The 16295-nt window shown below is 57.8% G+C and overlaps 3 protein-coding genes across 10 annotated transcripts in view; 1 reads left to right on the top strand and 2 right to left on the bottom strand.

The window, feature by feature from the left end:
* Nucleotides 1-437: 437 nt before the first annotated feature.
* On the bottom strand, nucleotides 438-5783 carry MRM2 (mitochondrial rRNA methyltransferase 2). The gene is made up of 3 exons (XM_036824356.1): nucleotides 5734-5783; nucleotides 3804-4093; nucleotides 438-1759 (listed from the first exon to the last, which is right to left on the bottom strand). The coding sequence occupies exons 1-3, from the start codon at nucleotides 5739-5741 to the stop codon at nucleotides 1320-1322; spliced, it is 738 nt and encodes a 245-aa protein (XP_036680251.1). The 5' UTR covers nucleotides 5742-5783; the 3' UTR covers nucleotides 438-1319.
* On the top strand, nucleotides 5757-12831 carry NUDT1 (nudix hydrolase 1). 5 transcript variants are annotated; one of them, XM_036824359.1, is made up of 6 exons: nucleotides 5830-5874; nucleotides 6025-6263; nucleotides 6641-6754; nucleotides 7300-7465; nucleotides 12098-12243; nucleotides 12513-12831. In XM_036824359.1, the coding sequence occupies exons 4-6, from the start codon at nucleotides 7314-7316 to the stop codon at nucleotides 12683-12685; spliced, it is 471 nt and encodes a 156-aa protein (XP_036680254.1). In that variant the 5' UTR covers nucleotides 5830-5874; nucleotides 6025-6263; nucleotides 6641-6754; nucleotides 7300-7313; the 3' UTR covers nucleotides 12686-12831. The 5 variants fall into 5 exon arrangements, with proteins under 5 accessions (XP_036680257.1, XP_036680255.1, XP_036680254.1 ...); XM_036824362.1 differs by lacking the exon at nucleotides 6025-6263 and having other exon boundaries at nucleotides 5757-5874; XM_036824358.1 differs by lacking the exon at nucleotides 5830-5874 and having other exon boundaries at nucleotides 5881-6263.
* Nucleotides 12832-15910: 3079 nt separating this feature from the next.
* The window catches only part of SNX8 (sorting nexin 8), a 39857-nt gene continuing 39472 nt past the window's right edge, over nucleotides 15911-16295 (bottom strand). For 3 of the 4 annotated variants that reach the window (XM_036824352.1, XM_036824354.1, XM_036824355.1), the window contains exon 11: nucleotides 15911-16081. In XM_036824352.1, the coding sequence (XP_036680247.1) occupies nucleotides 15971-16081 (111 nt within the window). In that variant the 3' untranslated portion in view covers nucleotides 15911-15970. The remainder of the gene's footprint in view (nucleotides 16082-16295) is intronic. The other variant, XM_036824353.1, reaches the window with a different exon arrangement.

Here is a 16295-nt window from a genome sequence, read left to right as displayed (position 1 = left end):
GTAAATAAAAGACGTTCCGGTCACCAGCCACTACAGCCACCCCCGAGGGTGAGCCCAGGGAACTCGGGATGGAAACAGCAAGCCCGCCGTCAGACACTGCAGCCACCACCTCACCGCCCCTGCCACCCCAACGGCACACCGAGGAAACTCAGGACGCTGGCCCCAGAGAGCTGAGGTGCACATCAAAGGAATGATTTCAGTGAGCCCCGACTCTGACATCTTCCCAAACGTAGAAAAGCACTAAATTCCTTAACTTGAGATGTCTTGCTTTCTTTTAACAGTGATCACTTGATGTTCCAACTACCTGGTCTTTGCTGCTAAAACTCCTATAGATCCTGGCTCCCCCCCTTGCCTCTTTGGAGCAATCTCTCAGAGTTATCTGAGATGCTGTGTCCGGGCTTAAGTCCTCAGTTTTGTCCACCAAATAAAACATAACTCTCAACTTTTAGGTGGTGCATTTTTTTTTCAGTCTACACATTTAATCATCATTACAATCAATAAACTCTTCTTAAGGGATGAGCACACCTCCAGGAAATGGTTTTGAAGAAATTAATTTTTCAAAAGACAAACTTAAAAACATGGGAATTCCATAAAATAATACGACCTATATTGTTTTGTAAAGTTGCATCGAGTTCCTGGAAGAGTAAAAGGAAATAAACGAACACACCACTTCTCTGCTTGCTTTGGCACTTACCTTTAAGTCTTTGGAGGCTGGAGTATTACAGCAACAATTCCAGTGAGAAAACAGAGCACACCCACCCCATGCATAATTCATACCAAATGTCTTCCCTAATTGTTCTGAGAACTCTCACTGCTTGAAGAATGGATGTAGTTCCAGATCATTTGCCGGAGAGATGGACACAAATCCCCAGACTGAAACTTCAGATTTTTTCTACATTACATGGTAAACCCAAAATAACACCTGGAAACTCGTGGGTTGTTCCGGAGCAAGGGTGGAAGCCTGTTTCTCTGTAACATACTAACGTGGGTATGAAGAGAAAGTTACATAAAGGTGTCCGTGTGTATGTTTCTCTGCCTCCGAGTGTTTTTATCCTTCCCTCAGTCTGCCTTTTCATCCTTTAATCTCTGCCTATCTCTTCCTCTTCACGAATCATGTTATAGAGACTTTTTTTATCATATGTCTTGGACACTGAATATAGTTTTGTCATATCTTTTAGGCTTAAAAAAAGGTCCCCCATTTGTCCTGCCCGCTGCATCCCAGATCAAGCTCGGATCTCCCCAGCCACACTTCAAGAAAGGGCTCAAGCTACATTTGCAGTGAAAAAGAACCAGAAACAGCAGATGAAACTCTCATTCCTTCACAGACCTTCCCCCTTCCCTCTTCGGTACTGTGTGGCCAAGAGGTACACCTCTGATGATTCTTTCCTGCTGGCTTCAGGTTTTACAGTCCTTGTTTTCTGGAATTCCTCTGTCAGTCTCTTCTGTAACCGATGGCTCTGACTTCCAGCCCAGGTTTTACACAGGAATGTTCCCCCACGGTGCAGGACTTCTGGAGCCATGTCCAGAAGGGACAAGCACAAGCTAATGAGCCTGTCGTGGTCGAGGCCCCGGATCCCTGTGGCGTTGGGTGCCATGTCACTCAGAATCACATCCGCTCTCCCAGCAGGAAGCAGTTCTCGGATTCTCTGGAAGGTTCCTGGGTCAGTCACATCAGCAGGGCACAGAAAAGTTGCTCCTTCCAGGGGGAGTATGTGAAGGAGATCTACCCCAAGCACAAAGCCAACAGGAGCACAGGCATCTAAGGAAGAAACAGTGGATGTGCTTACTTATTTACACCCTGAGTCTTCCCACAAAAAATAAATGCAACAAAATAATAAAATAGAAATAAAACGTCAGGACCGAGGAAAAGAGCTAATGTGCAAAGATGTGGACACAAGCCTCTCCCCACTTTCTATACATCCTACAAAAACATGTGGCGGGGAGTGGTGGTCCTTCTACCTCCGAGGAAACTGAGGCCCAGAGAGAAGTGACTGTCCCAGGGGACAGGCAGACCTGGGGCCACACCCTGGGCCTCGACACCATCTCTGATTTCATTTCACTCCCTGAGCCTTGCTCTCCATGAAAGGGCTTTTTATCTCTGAGTGGTCTTTATGACAAACTGAAACAGAAAATGACACACCAGTATACAAAGTGCCTCTGGATTAAATCAACAAATCCATTCTGCAGTTTAATCCAATTTCTTTCAATGTAGAAACTATTAGAAACAAGCCAAGAGAGGGGGGAAACGGACAAATGCAAAATAAGGTAAAAAAATTGATACCCTGCCCATATTTGAGTGATGCCAGCTGTGAAACAAAAAGATGTCATTGTTTCGCCTCACCTGAAACAAGATTTCCTGCCCGCACGGCCGCTGCCCCCAGGCTCCACCTCCCTTCCCTTCCCTTCCCGTTCCAAGCTCCCCTCTTCACAAGCCCTGGTGGCCCCTCCCTGCACCACCCCTACACGCCAGGGTAGATACAGGTTAGACAGATGAAGGGAACAGACTCTCGTAGCTCAGTCGGCTTGGTAAAAAAGCTGCTCCACGGGTGAGGGGCAGGGTGTTTTATCTCTATCTAAAGATTGGAAGTCCGGGTATTCTGCAGGATACCTCATTTTTCAAAGGCAAAAGCTCTCCATTTTCAGCCCTGGCAAGTGGGACATCTCTCGTCCCATTTTATACACTTCTGGTGTCTCCTTTAACGTCCCACGTACTACAGCCCCAGGAAGTGTCCTCTAAAGGCAAATGGCTTTGGTTCCATTTTTGCAACTTCTGGGAGTAAAAGAACCCAAACCATTTGATCCACACACTCTTTGCTTCTGCCACCTCTTACTACAAGTTAAACTTGGGCATTTTCCTGCTTCTACTGAAGAGAAATTAGGGGGCAGGAACCACTCAAATCAGTTGTTAGGAAGTCTGTGGATAGACTCAGTGGTGGGAAAAGGAACAGAAGCTTCTGACTCATTCATTCACTTAGCTGATAAATACTAAGCTCAAAAGAAATTTTTTTAACTGTTTTTAAGGTGTCTGGGAGAGATCTTTGTGAACTTCACATGTGTCATAATGCCAGTGCATGTGGTACCCTCAGACTTTACAGCAGGAAATGCAAGTGGTAAGGATCGTTACCACAGCACTGCACACGCTAGCAAAAGACCCAAAAGCAACCTTGGTGCCCACGATGAGGAGACTGGCTAAACACCAACAGTACAACCGTTATCTGGAATACTACGCAGCTGTTTCAAAGGATGGCATAGTTTTCTGCCTTGCATAGGTAGTTAGTTGATCTATTAGTGAGAGGAAACTTTTTTATGTAGACGATCTTAGCCAAAACCCCTAAATGTAAAACAGATAAAAGCTAAGTCCCTCAAGTTGAGCCAAAGTGGGGAATCCAGAGCCACGAGGGCCCCCCAGGCAGCCCCAGGAGCACCTCCAGGAAACCCAGCGCTGCAAGGACCAGGACCTGGAAACCCCTGAGGTTGACTCAGTTATACTGTCGTGGAAAGACGTCAATATATCAGTCAGCCAAAAAAAAAAAAATAGCTCTGTTGAGGCTCCAGATCAGCAACAAAGGTACGGGATGTGCACCAATATATTAGTCTACACACTACTGCTGCGCGATCTGAGGTGATTTTCATTTTCATTATCCCTTTCTACCCTGTCTCTCATTTTGAAAATGTCAGTGTTGTATCATTCCTCCTAAACAACCGCGCAGAAACACGTGCCTTCGCAAGGCGGCTCAGCTGCTCTGCATCCCCTGGCAGAGGGCGGCGCCTGCGTCTAAACCTCGGTGGTCAGGAGGCCCCACCTGTGCCTGCAGCGTTGACGCTCTGCACAGCCACCTGGCTCCACGCGCCAGGAGCGGCGCCACAGTCTAACACCCGGAGGCCAGGCCGCAGAATCCGGTGCCTCTCGTTCACCTCCAGGAGCTTGAAGGCACTTCGACACCTGTAACTCTCCACCTTCGCAGCCTTCACAAACGGGTCCCTCAAATGCCGCATCAGCCACAGGTGCTCAGCGCCGGTCCGGCCCTTGAGGCAACTCCCACCGGTGTGGAACCTTTGACGCGGAAAGGAAGCCCACACCAGCTTCAAGGACCTGGTGAGGAAAAGGGAGGAAGCAGGTTGGCATCGCAAAGACCAGCAGGTCAGGAGCTCGCTGGGGCCCCAGGCTCAATCCGCACGTTTTCAGAGATGGGACAGTGCGGCCCAAGAGGGAGAGGTGACTTGACGAGGCCCCACAGCCGGGAAGAAGGTGTTATGGGCTGAACCGTATCCCCCCGAAGTCTCTATGGTCAAGTCCCCAACCCCCAGCACCTCAAGAGGTGGCTGGTCTTTAAATGAGGTAATTAAGGTAAAATGAGGTCACATGGGTGGGCTCTAATCCCATATGACTGGTGTCCTTGTAAGAAGAAGTTAGGACGCAGGCACACACACACACAGCAAAAACCACATGAAGACACAGGGAGAAGATGGCCGCCTACAAGTCGAGGAGAGATGTCCCAGGAACCAACCCTGCTGACACCTTGATTTCAGATTTCCAGCCTCCAGACACTGAGCCAGAAAATCTCTGCTCTGTAAGTCGCCCGTCCTGGGGTGCTTGTTCATGGCAGCCCGAGCAAGCTCCTCCAGCAGGCCTCTCCCCTTCAGTCCAAAGGTGTCTTTTCCCTCCTGAAGTTTTCTTCAGGAAAGCTCAAACGTTAATGGTAGTCACCTTGTTTGTTGTCAACCAAAGTTTTCCCAAGACTGGTTAAAAATGCTGATAAAATTAATGAAAGTAACATTCTTTCCCAGCAGATAGAAATTTCCACTGGGCTTTGAGAAACTCTGAGAAAACCCCGTGAGGACAGGTCCTTCCCTTGCTTAGTTCCATGGCTTTGGCGGCTAGTACAGGGTCTGACCGGCCTGTCACACTTCTTAAAAAAACTGAACTCACCCTGTGTGTGAACGAAGCGCAATTTCCAAGCCTCTTAGGGGAAGTGGGGTTGTTAACAGCTTACCGACTGCGAGCTAGCCGCACCTCCCTTCATGTAAGTCTCAGAACCCAACAGAGCAAGCTCTGCGTCCTTTCTTCTGATGAAAAAGGCTGCCATTAGCCCCATGGCTAGCAGCCAAAAGTCCCTTCAGCATGAAAACATGGTGACAAGATTTGGAGACAATAACGTGGGAACTGCTGCCTTCAAAAGGCGTAAGGAGCCTCAAGGAAAAAGGGCACAGGGTGGTCCTGGGCGCCAGAACTAATCCCACCGGTCAGCGGAGGCGTGGAGAGCGGAGTTACACGCCCCGAGCCCACCTGATCTGGGCAGCGGGCCTCCAGCCCCATCCCACGGCCTGGATTCAGCCACGTGGGCCTCTCACCTCTGGCACGCAGGCTTCAGGCGTGCGGAGCTCTACACAGCTTCCCCTCCACCCGCGGCGCCCCCCCACCCGCCCCTCCCTTCCTAAAGCCCCCTCCAGCTCTCCGCCCGCCCGCCCGCCCCTCCCCGCGAGCCTTCGCCGAGCGTCCGCTTCGTGCTGGCAGGTCTCCCCTAGTCACCTCGCCGGGGCTGACCCTCTCCGGGCCTGGACGAGGTGGGCTCTGCGCCCCTTTTCGGACCGGAAACCTGGGGCAGGCCCCTGGCCACTCCGCCTCCCGCAGGCATGCAGTAGGTGCTCCACAAATGCCAGCTGAGCGCCAGCCGCCGCGCCCACCGACCGCCGCGCCCACCGACCGCCCCACTCACCGACCGCCCCGCTCACCTGGCCATGAACGGCGACCTGCTCCAGCTGCCGCCACCGGAAGTGCCGGCCTCGCTTCCGGCCCGAGGCCACGCCCCCGGAAGCGGCGCGCGGGTGGGAAAGGCCCGTGCAGAGTCCGGGAGCGCGTGAGTCCGGGAGCGGGTGAGTCCGGGAGCGTCGCCGCGGGAGACGGGCCTGGGACCTGCCGGGGAGCGCCCGGTGGGCGGGGGCGGCTGGAGACCCTGCACGGACGAGGCCCCGGCACGGGAGTTCGAGCCTGGCGCTCGACTGTGCGTTGTCTTTAAACCCTAGTCGCGGGCCTCGGTGTACAGGCGACCCCGCTGAGAGGCCACCCGGCTGACACGGGGCGCTGCCCGACCCCTGACTTTAGGCGGGCTCGCTGGGGACCCGTCTGATGGCAGAACCAAGAGCTGTAGCCAACTAGACTTCAACATGCGGTAGACGCAGGTTTGGGTACCGGCTCCAGTGTTTGATTTGGGGTCAAACGTAGCCTCTCTGAGCTTCAGTTTCCTTGGCTGAAAATGGAAAAGGTAAGCGTCAGCTCACAGAGTTGTTGGGTCTGTTAAAGGGGATAATTTGGGGGAAGTATATAATCAGTGCCTGATCACTGACAGCTGACGTTTCTAGCAGCAGCAGCAGTATCCCAGTTACCTTAGGAAGCCAGGGCTTTGGACGCGAGCAGGTCGGGGACGTGACAAAGTCCGCAGACTAAAGGGAGGCTGGACCGCAGAGACCCACCTCTCCTGCCTGACCTACCGCCAGCACCAGGACCCAGGCCTAGGGCCCTTTTCTCAGACACCGCAACTTCCCAGGAGGATCGCTGGTCCTGAATCCTGCATCTCGTCCAGTGTGGGCCCCAGACTGGGGTGGGGATGGATTGACAGCTAACTTGGTCCTGCTCTTCCAGCATTTCTCCAGCAGTGGCCAGACGTCACCCTCCGAGTCTTCCTCTGGACCACACAAACCCATTCGAGCAGGAGAGGCCCTTGGGTTCCAGCACCAGGTCCCAGAGCAGCAACAGGTGTGAGCAGAGTGTGAAAACCTGTCACAGGAGCGGGGACTAGCCAGGCCTCCTCGCTGGGTGGACTCTCCACTGTCAGAAGCCGTGCATGTCTTGGGAATCTGGGGGGCTGCTCGTGCAGAGAGGCAGAAACCAGAACACAGTAGGCCAGAAGAAGGCCCCATAATGAAAAGACCAAGGCCAAAAGCCAGACCCAATAACCGCTGGGTAAATTGCATGGTTCTCTTGGTGCCCGGTGGGCTCGAGGCCTGGACACAGGAGCAGGAACAGCCCTGTGCCAAGGAGTGGGGAGGGGAAGGGATGGGCCATCATCTGACCTGCTGCATCAGCCCAGTAAGCGAAGGGCCTGGGCACTGATGCCCCTGGGTTCTGGGGGCCAGGCCTCTGCCTACCCCAGAAAGCCTGCTACATGTGGCAGAGCTGGGACGTTGCCTCCCCCTGCCTTGCAGAGCACATTTCCTGTACCCCCGGCCCCTGCCCACTGCAATACACCACTTTCGTCCACACCCAGGTCAAGCTGACCCAACCCCTTGCCTTCCCCGCAGAACCCAAGGGCACCATGCGTGCCTCGAGGCTCTACACCTTGGTACTCGTGCTGCAGCCTCAGCGAGTCCTCCTGGGCATGAAGAAACGAGGCTTCGGGGCCGGCCGGTGGAACGGCTTCGGAGGCAAAGTTCAAGAAGGAGAGACCATCGAGGATGGAGCCAAGAGGTGAGGGGAGGGGCAGGCCTGACCGCAGAACCAGCTTCCGCAGGCGACAAGGATTCGGGCTGTAGAGCCAGGCCCCTGATTTGACCGCTTAGAGCCACATGACCTGGAGCCCAGACTGAATCCTTGAGCCTCGGTTTCTTCATCTGCAAAGTGGGGATAATAACAGTACCTACCTCTTAGGACTGTTGTGAAGATTGAGAAAATAAACATAAGGGACTGAGTGAGGCCTGGCACGTGGTCCGTGCTCAGTACACATTAGCTGCTGCTCTGCAGTCGTGGTTTTTAGGACATATTTGGGAAGCTGCTGTGCGGTGGCTTGGGCAGGAGAATCCTGGCTTCCTCTTTCTAGCCAAGGGACCGGCCAGTCACTGGGCTCCTTCCTTTGTTCAGGGGAGCTGGTGACGAGCGTGTCTGGGAGCTTCCGCACACAGTCTCAGTTCTTCCTTGACACACCCACTTTCACATGGGAAGAACTGAAGCCCAGAGAGGTTGAGCAGTGTGCCCGAGATCACACAGGCCTCCAGACCGCAGCCCCTTTGCCTTCCTGCCCCTCGCAGGCCTGTGTGGATAAATCCAACCTCCTGTGTCATCCACTGAGCCCCACGCGGTCTGGCCTCGCCCCCTCGCTCCCATCCCTGCCCCCCGGACACCCCAAGCTGTTGTCACCCTCCCACTCTTCCTGGCTCCTCCTCTGGCTGACCCCTCCTCGGCCTTCACATCGGAGAAGGTGCGCCTCCCCCAGCTCTTCTCCATAGACCTCTGGATTTCCTTCACAGAACCGCCACCTTTCTGATCACACTGAATTACGCCCTCTGTCCGTCATGAGGCCAGGACTGAAGACCTTTTATAAGTCAAGTTTGTATTGAAGTATAAAGTGCATGTAGGAAAATGCCAGTCTTCATCAGGGCATTTTTAAGAAATGGGTCCGTCATTTAACCAGCACGTAGATCAAGAAATGGGACTGGAGGGTGGACCCTGCCCCCAGGGGGGCAGCCTGCACCCTGACTTCGGTCACAGTTGATGGTTCGGCCCATTCGGAAATACCCTGTAGAGCGAGCCTTGCAGCTGTGGCTTCTTCCCGGCATTATGTCTGCACGTGGCAGTGGTCCAGTCCGGTTTAGGAACACGCTGCAGCCTGCTCATCCCGGCCGGGGGCTTTTGGGCCGCTTCCGGGTTGGAGTTGCAAGTGGTGTAGCTGTGGACGGTCCTATACGGTCTTTCCGGCGGACGCTCCCCTGGAGAATTCGAGGTGTTCCGCCTTAGCAGATACTGCCAACCGGCTGTGCTCGTTTAAACGCCCGCCAGCAGCGTATGAGATCCGCTTCCTCCAAACCCTCAGCGACACCTGGCATCTTCTGTCCTTTTCCTCTTAGCCATCCCGGCAGGTGTGGTGATACCTTGTGGAGGTTTTAATTTGTCTGCCCCAATGACTAATGAAATTGGGCCACCTGCTCAGCGTCTGTGGGCCACTGGCATAAACTCGGTTCAGCCGAGCAAACGCCGTGCTGGGCCCTGCAGTCTGCCCCCCAGACGCTCGCTGGACGACCAGAAGGCGCTGCAGCCGTGACCCCCAACCTCACTCCTCTGTGCCGACCTCACCACAGATACGCAGAACCGTCCTGAAATCGATGACTTTGTTGTCGTTCAGGCTTGCTGACTGCTTTATTATCAAGGTCTCAGTTACCCTCTTAGAGCCTCGTGATTCTTTGCCCGTTGGAGGCCTCGTCCAGCAGGTGGGGCTGTGGAGGGCGCTTCCTCCCAGGCCACCCTGAGCTCCGTTTTGATACCCAGGCGTCCTCGAGGGCGTACTCAGCCCCTGCAGGCAGCGTGCCCCGCTGGGGGACGTCCTCTCCACAGGCACGGGGCACTAATGGTCTCCATGCTCTGCCCGGGGGCCCTTCCTTAAGGCAGGGTTGGCCTTACCCTGAGACTGAGGCCAGAAGTGCAGCATCCAGGGCCCACACCGCCCGCCTGGTGTAGACCAGTCTGCCTGTGACTGCATGGCACCACGCTGGCGCCCAGGGCCTGTGGGTCAGCTCCGGGCAGCTCCCTCCAGGAGCCCCGTGTCCTCTCCCCAGGGTTCCAGCCTGGGTGTAGGATGGAGCCAAGCGTCAGGACCACCCCGACAAAGGACTGTTGAGGACCTGCAGGGGGGGTCGGGACGGGTGGCAGGTTCTAACGCACAGGGCGCAGACTGAGACCCACCCCAGGGCCCTGGGACTCCAGCAGCAACAGGGCTTCGCCCACCTTGGGGATGACTCAGCCGTCGGCCCCAGGCCCCTAGGGCAGCTCTGGCCTCTTCCCGTGCACGGGTGTGGGCTGCTCCTTAGGCCCCAGGCCCTGGCTGTCCTGCCCTGACGAGCGAGGTCACGGCGGCCCTGGGGGTGTCTGGTGCACTGCTCTTTGGGGTCCCAGGGTGGGCCCCACTTCAACAGCTGGGTTAACATGTGCTCCTCACTCACCAGCAGACTCAGGTGGCCGTGTGAGACTGGTTGTCCCTTCCTCTGTGCTGGACGTCCTTGGGGGGAAGCCATCTGAGCACCAAGGAAGATGCATCCTTCCTCCTGGGGGGTTGCAGGGAGTTGCAGGCACCTGGGGACCCAGGGTGCCTCACAGCCAGGTTTCAGCTTCGGGTGTGGCGCACGCCCACCTTTCTGGCCAGCACCCGCAGAGCAGCGGTGAGGACACAGAGCACCGTGTCAGAGAACTCTGGAAGGCCGTGCGGCCGGCGGGCCCCCGAGCTGCACCGCGGGCTCCGGACCGCAGGGCCACCGCCCCATGCCCCCGCCGTGTGGGGAACATCCCAGAGATGCAATCAGACGCGTCAGCAAAACTGGATCAGTGTCACCCCCGGCTGCCTGGTTATCCCGGCCCGAAACAAGCTCAGCTCTGCCTGCGCGGACACATTGATATTTCATACACTGCCGTGGACTCGGGGAAGATGAGCCAAAATTAGTCAAAACATTAAATCAGTAGGTGACGTTTTTAAAAACGAGCTCGCCAGCCTGCTGCCGGAGGTAGGGGCGGGCCCTGCGGAAGGCTTCTGTTACATTTAATTGGGGAGCCGTTTCCACCCCTGCAAGTGAAAACACACGTTCATTTCTTTAGCTCGTGTCTAATTTTAATTAACCATCTCAATGAATAAATTCCAATAAATTCCAGCTCCCAGCGCATCACTTGGGCTGCATCTGAACGGCAGCAAATGGATGCAGTTCCTCTCTGGGCCTCACAGGAAGGTTAGGGCAGATTCCAAGCTCAATAAGGCGTCCATTTAAATAAGACCGTTTAACCCAACACACACGTTTAACAAACACTGGTTTCCCTGACTCCTCATTACAGGCACAGGAAGTAATTATGCATTGTGTTCCTAACATAACTTAGAGATCAAAGCTTAAAAAGACCTTTTTTTAACCTACCACTCTAAATAGTCAGGTATAATTAGAATGTTTTTACAGCAACAAAAATAAATACAGGGCAGTGGGGAAGTGAGACTCTAGCAGGAGACACAGGTGCTGAGCTTCACGGGTGCAGGGCTCGTGGGGTCCCCAGAGTCCCGAGCACAGCAAAACATCCAGAAAGCGCTTGCCAAGGATGGAACGAGATGCAGGATGACCGCGGCGGGGCAGCCGGTGGGGTGAAAGGCTGGTGGCCGACGGTGTGTACAAGGATGCTCATCACGGCGGGTTTCGTGATGAGCAGGGTGGGACTTTTATTCTATGACACACAACAGCTGGTTGAATTCCCTGAAGTGTAGCACATGGCTCTGCAGTGTTGTGTGAAAAGCACAGGTACAAGGTACGGGCAGCACATTTGCAGTTTTTAAAAGGGATGCACAAAGGAGAAAGACCCAAAGGGGAAACTGCAGTGGTGGCAAGGGTTCTTGCTGGTGAGGGGTCCGTGTGTTTGCTGGACTGTCTACAGGGAATATGCAGCTTGGGGAAGCACTGTTCAATTCAGGGGGGGAGTCCCGGTTCTCCTCGTGAGTCGCCCGGCACTTGTGCACTCAGGTGGGGAGATCAGCCCCCTGACCTCTTCCTCCAAGCACAGGTGGCTGAGCTGGGGGACGGGGTCCTGAGAAGCGGGGACACAGCGAGACAGGCCCAAAGCTCATGCCCTACCGTCAAGCGCGGCTGAGGTGAGCTGGCTGGGGGTGGGGCCTGTCTCCTTGGTGAAACAGGAGTTAAAACAGCCCCTTCTCTGGGGAAGAGACAGTAGAAACCTGCAGTCTGATCCTGAGCTCTGAGCAGGGACAGGATGGGAGAATTCTCTGGGCAGGACTTTGGCTCAGGGCCGGGTTCTGGGGGCTGCAGCCCGCAAAGCACCATGCACACGTGACGGCCTCCGGGAGAGCCGAGCAGGACAGGTGGGGTCTCCCGGCTCTAGCACTGGCCTCCCGTGGGACCTCCGAGCAGCTGAGCGGGGCCAGGCCTGACGTGCCACGCGGTGCGCCCAGGGTGCTCAATTACGGAGGTCTGGCTGCCCCTAAACAGCGGTCCCCGAACCCGAGCCCTTGGCCACATGTACACACTCCGCCCCTCCATCCTCCCAGCCCCATTCCTGGCTTCTGCGTGGGCGCCATGCTTTAACTGTCACCTTACGTCCGTCGGTGCACCCACCTGCCTCTGCCCACAGGGAGCTGCAGGAAGAGAGCGGTCTGACCGTGGACGCGCTGCAGAAGGTGGGCCAGATCGTGTTTGAGTTCGTGGGCGACCCCGAGCTGATGCACGTGCACATCTTCTGCACAGACAGTGTCCACGGGACACCAGTGGAGAGCGACGGTGAGTCCCAGGGCTTGTCCCTTCACGGCGGGTGAGAGGGAGGCAGGTGACGAGCGGCTCGGCAGCCCTCCCCTCCCCCAGGGGCAGGTGCTGAATCGCACCAGCACCGGAGCCTCCCTACTCTTGTGTAAGATAAGGGATACAGTCACAAGGGTTAAATATGAAAGTATGTCAAGTTCCTCACACAGAACAACTCAGTAATTCCTCACAAAAAGTCAGTTTAAAATCTGGATTGAACATCGATGACTGTTCCTCTTCACTGACTTCAGAAATGCGCCCCCAGTGGTTCCAACTGGACCAGATCCCCTTCGCTGACATGTGGCCCGATGACAGCTACTGGTTTCCCCTCCTGCTTCAGAAGAAGAAGTTCCACGGCTACTTCAAGTTCCAGAATCACGACACCATCCTGGACCACAAGCTCCGCGAGGTGGACACCGTCTAGGACAGCCGAGCTGGCCCCTCAGGCCACGGGAACTCTGCCCAGCCACGCTGTGGCTCCAGGCTCCGAACGCCGGCGGGCCTCCAGTCTGTCTGGCGCGTGATTGGGTGGAAAGGAAAATAAACCTTTTACCTTTTCAACATTCCTCACCGGGCCTCACGAAGTCCCATCCTCGGGGAGCCGCCAGATGTGCCTGGCTGTGACCTGCACCACCGGACAGAGATGGGGGGAAGAGACACAGGTGCAAAAGGGGAGGGGACGGCTTTTCGGACGTCCCACGGGGCAGAGCTGGTGTGGGAGGCTGGGCGTAGGTGTGCGCGGGGCCGCAGGATCCGGGGGTGGGCTAGAGGCCGTGTCCTCCTCTCACCACCCCCCTTAAGGGGAAACCGAGGCGCGGTCAGGGCCCAGGGCTCCAACCCCCGTCTGATGTACCATCACCTGGTCACCCTCCCTCCCCCAAGACAGGCTGATCTCGTCCTGGTTTCTGACCCCGGGGAGGGGGCTGGCGGGTACCAACCACTGACACAAAAACTTCACAACTTGACGCAACTTTTATAAACACGTTTAATGATAGTTGTTCATGTGTAAGTTCAGTGATAAAAATCTCGGAATGTAGCTCATTTGTAAACAATTCCAGTTAACTGGGTGTGATGGTCATTGATCCCTGCAGCCGTATAAAGTGCTTCGTACGTAACCAGACTCAACGCAAAGCAAGAGAAAGGGCCTCAGACACAGAACCGTCCTGACCTCCGGCAGCCCGAGCCCCGTGTCCCCACGGCAGCCTGCCTTGGCCACGTCCTCCCTCCCCACTCTGCGTCTTCGCCCGCTGACTGGAACATCGCTGTGGGTCACCACCGAGCCAGCCGGACACAGGCTGGAGGGACGTGGCCTGAAGGCACACGCCTTGGGCCGGGCTAAGGCAGTGGTGAGCCGCACTCAGCCCTAACGGGACGGGAGCGGCCGAAGGGCTGCCACCGGGAAAACGGAAGCGGACGTCCTTTCACGGGGCTGTGACCAGGCTCCCCCGGGTGCGAGGAAGGTTCGGACGCAGAGGTCTGCGGGCCCACCTTGGAGCTGGAGCAGCCTCTCCCCCCCTTCCCTGAGCAAACACTGAGCAGAAAACCCTGCCTGCCGAGCCCGGGAACCCAGCGGCAGCCCGGGTGGAGGGTGGACGGGGAGCTTTGTGGAAAAGGTGCCTCTGCGCCCCCAGCTGCCACGCGAGGGGGTCACGGTCACTCCAGCACCTTCCCGCTGACCCCTTTCCAGCACCTGGGGCGGGGGGGGCGCGTGGACCAGAAAGCGCCCTGCAGGTGAGCCCCTGAGGAGAGCGAGGCCAGGCCTCCAGCCGAGAACGTGCTCCGGGTTTCCACGCGGGGGCCGGTCCCGCCAGGAGGGTTCTCTCCTGGAAAGTGCGTCTGAAGTCTTTGGTGTCAGAGCTCTGCCTGGTGACCCGTGTGGGGAGAGCAAGCCTCAACCTGACCGGGCAGACGCTCCCCGCCCTCCGTGCCGCTGCGCCACCGCCCACCACGCGGCCGGGGCGTCTCCCCCGCTCTCCGCCGTCCCGTGGCCTCGTGTCCGTCACCACCCACGGGCAGACTTTGGGGGTGCGCAGCCACCGCCGCGGGGCCAGGACAGCAGAGGCCGGTGGTCACGCGCTACGGCTCAAGCGTACACAGCACCCGGGGACCAACCTGCAGGGCAGCACAGAGCCACGCAAAGTGCTTGGGAACCCGTTTCTACACAGAGAGAGCAAAACGCAGAAACAGCCCACAAAGGGACAAATGGCACAGACGGCCCCTGCTGGCCAGGCTCCAGGGGCACACCGCCCCTCTCCTCGTCCTCCAGGAGACTGGGAGCCCGGCACAGGAAGGCACACGTTGGCTGCCGTGGGGCTCCAGCAGGGTGGGGTGCAGCTGGCCTCCCCGCACGCCTGTGGCTTTGCTGGCACAGGCAGGATCCACGTGTGGGTGAGCCCAGGCCCCGGTGGGCACGCTCACTTTGCCCTGGTCTGTGACGTGTGTCAGCTCACCAGGGAAGCCTGGTGCCACCCGGAGCCTCTGGGTCCCACGTGCGTGCCTCACACCGAGGGCAAACCCCCAGAGCCAGGCACGTGTTGCAGGAAGGCAGGGATCTCAGACCCTGCGGTGCAGTCGACCTCCTCCAACGCCCTCCCAAGCCAGTGAGAACGGTGAAGGACAGGGGGCACTTACACAACAGGGGTTCAGGGCAGGACACACCCAGGCCCCAGGCGGACATAAGCCCACACGGCTCCAGACGGCCGCCCCCTCGGAGCAGGCCCTGGGCCGGCAAGCGTGGCAGGGAGGCTGGAAGGAGGGTTCCTGCTGCCCTGAAGAAGCGAAGTCGGTGTAACAGGGGGTCACCAGAGCTACACAGATCCCCCGTGCGGAGCCCCCTGCCCTGCCAGCCTCGACGCTCACGGTGTGGCCTCCCAAGAACAGACCGGCAGCCGCCTGCACCTGGACAGACGGCGGAAGCACCGGCTCACGAACCTCCAGACGCCTCGGTCCCCGCTTTGTGCTCCACACCTCAGACCGCCGGGCACACAACAGGGTCACAGTGTGAGCGTGCACACGTGTGCGTGCCGTGCAGGGAGGGACACAGACGCCAGGGCCGCCAGGACTCACTCACAGTTTGGGCCCAGGGACCCTCGGGCTCCCGCTCGCACGGCCACGGCTGTCTGCGGGCCGCAGCGGAAGGTTTCGCTGACCAGTTCCGTGTGGGACACGGCCACCGCCATCCGACGGCAGCACGCCGGCCGCGGGGACGGTCCTGCCCCCCTCTCCCCGCTCAGCTATTCCAGAACCCTCCCGACTGTTCTAGCACATGGGGTCCCCTGCACACGCCCCCCTGCACGATCTGCTGTGTGAAAACCATCCCTGCCGCCTCGCCCTCTGTGGGTCCTGGGAGAAAACCATTCCAGGGACTCAACGCTCTCGCCACCAGACTGACAGGCCACGGTGCGCGTCGGGAGGGCCGGGCAGGGTCGAGGGCAACCGGGACAGACCCCGTGTGGCCGCGGCTTCCGTGGACGCCCGGCGGCCTAGTGCGTGTCCTCGGCCTTGCTCCCCGCGAGGGGAGGGGAGCGACGGCCACCGGGACCCGGCCCCAGCCCGCCCGGGCGTCAGCTCCTCCACAAGGGGCTGCAGCCCAACGCCGGGCCCCCTCGGGGTCCGGGCAGCCACACGTGAAGGGAATCAAACAGGAACACACCATTTGGAAAGAAGTTTTAGTGAGGGCGCCGCAGCTGCCGCCCACGTCCTCCCGGCACTAGTGAGGAGACAGGCCGTCCTGCGGGGACCTCGGTGGGCTTGGGGCGCCGTGCGGTCCAGCGAAGAGGCACTGTAGCTTGGGCTGCAGGTCATTCCACACCTTGCTCATCTGGAGGAGGAGGGGGCAGGGCGGGGTGAGGAGATGGCGGCCGCCTGCGGCCTGACGCACCAGCTCTCTCCTCCTGAAATGCCCCCGGAGAGAGGACACGCCCGTGTAGCCACGCCAGCCCGTGTGTCACCTCCCCCAGAGCTCCCGGAGTGGCGGCGGGCCGGCCTTCCCACCCGCATCGCGGCCCAGCGCTCCGAAGACCCCTCCACAGACC

This window comes from Balaenoptera musculus, chromosome 15 (assembly GCF_009873245.2).
Source record: "Balaenoptera musculus isolate JJ_BM4_2016_0621 chromosome 15, mBalMus1.pri.v3, whole genome shotgun sequence".
Taxonomy (NCBI): domain Eukaryota; kingdom Metazoa; phylum Chordata; class Mammalia; order Artiodactyla; family Balaenopteridae; genus Balaenoptera; species Balaenoptera musculus.
The sequence above is the reverse complement of the archived record's forward strand: the minus strand, read 5'-3'. Positions and strand labels throughout refer to the sequence as shown.

Excerpts from the sequence above, each read along its gene's own strand:
- MRM2 (XM_036824356.1), bottom strand. Across the intron at positions 1,760-3,803 it reads CGTCAACGCTGCAGGCACAG|ATGCCTGTGCTCCTGTTGGC; the intron begins GTGGGGCCTCCT and ends TTTCTTCCTTAG.
- NUDT1 (XM_036824362.1), top strand. The coding sequence starts at position 7,314 with ATGCGTGCCTCGAGGCTCTACACCTTGGTACTCGTGCTGCAGCCTCAG. Across the intron at positions 7,466-12,097 it reads ATCGAGGATGGAGCCAAGAG|GGAGCTGCAGGAAGAGAGCG; the intron begins GTGAGGGGAGGG and ends CTCTGCCCACAG. Across the intron at positions 12,244-12,512 it reads GACACCAGTGGAGAGCGACG|AAATGCGCCCCCAGTGGTTC; the intron begins GTGAGTCCCAGG and ends CACTGACTTCAG.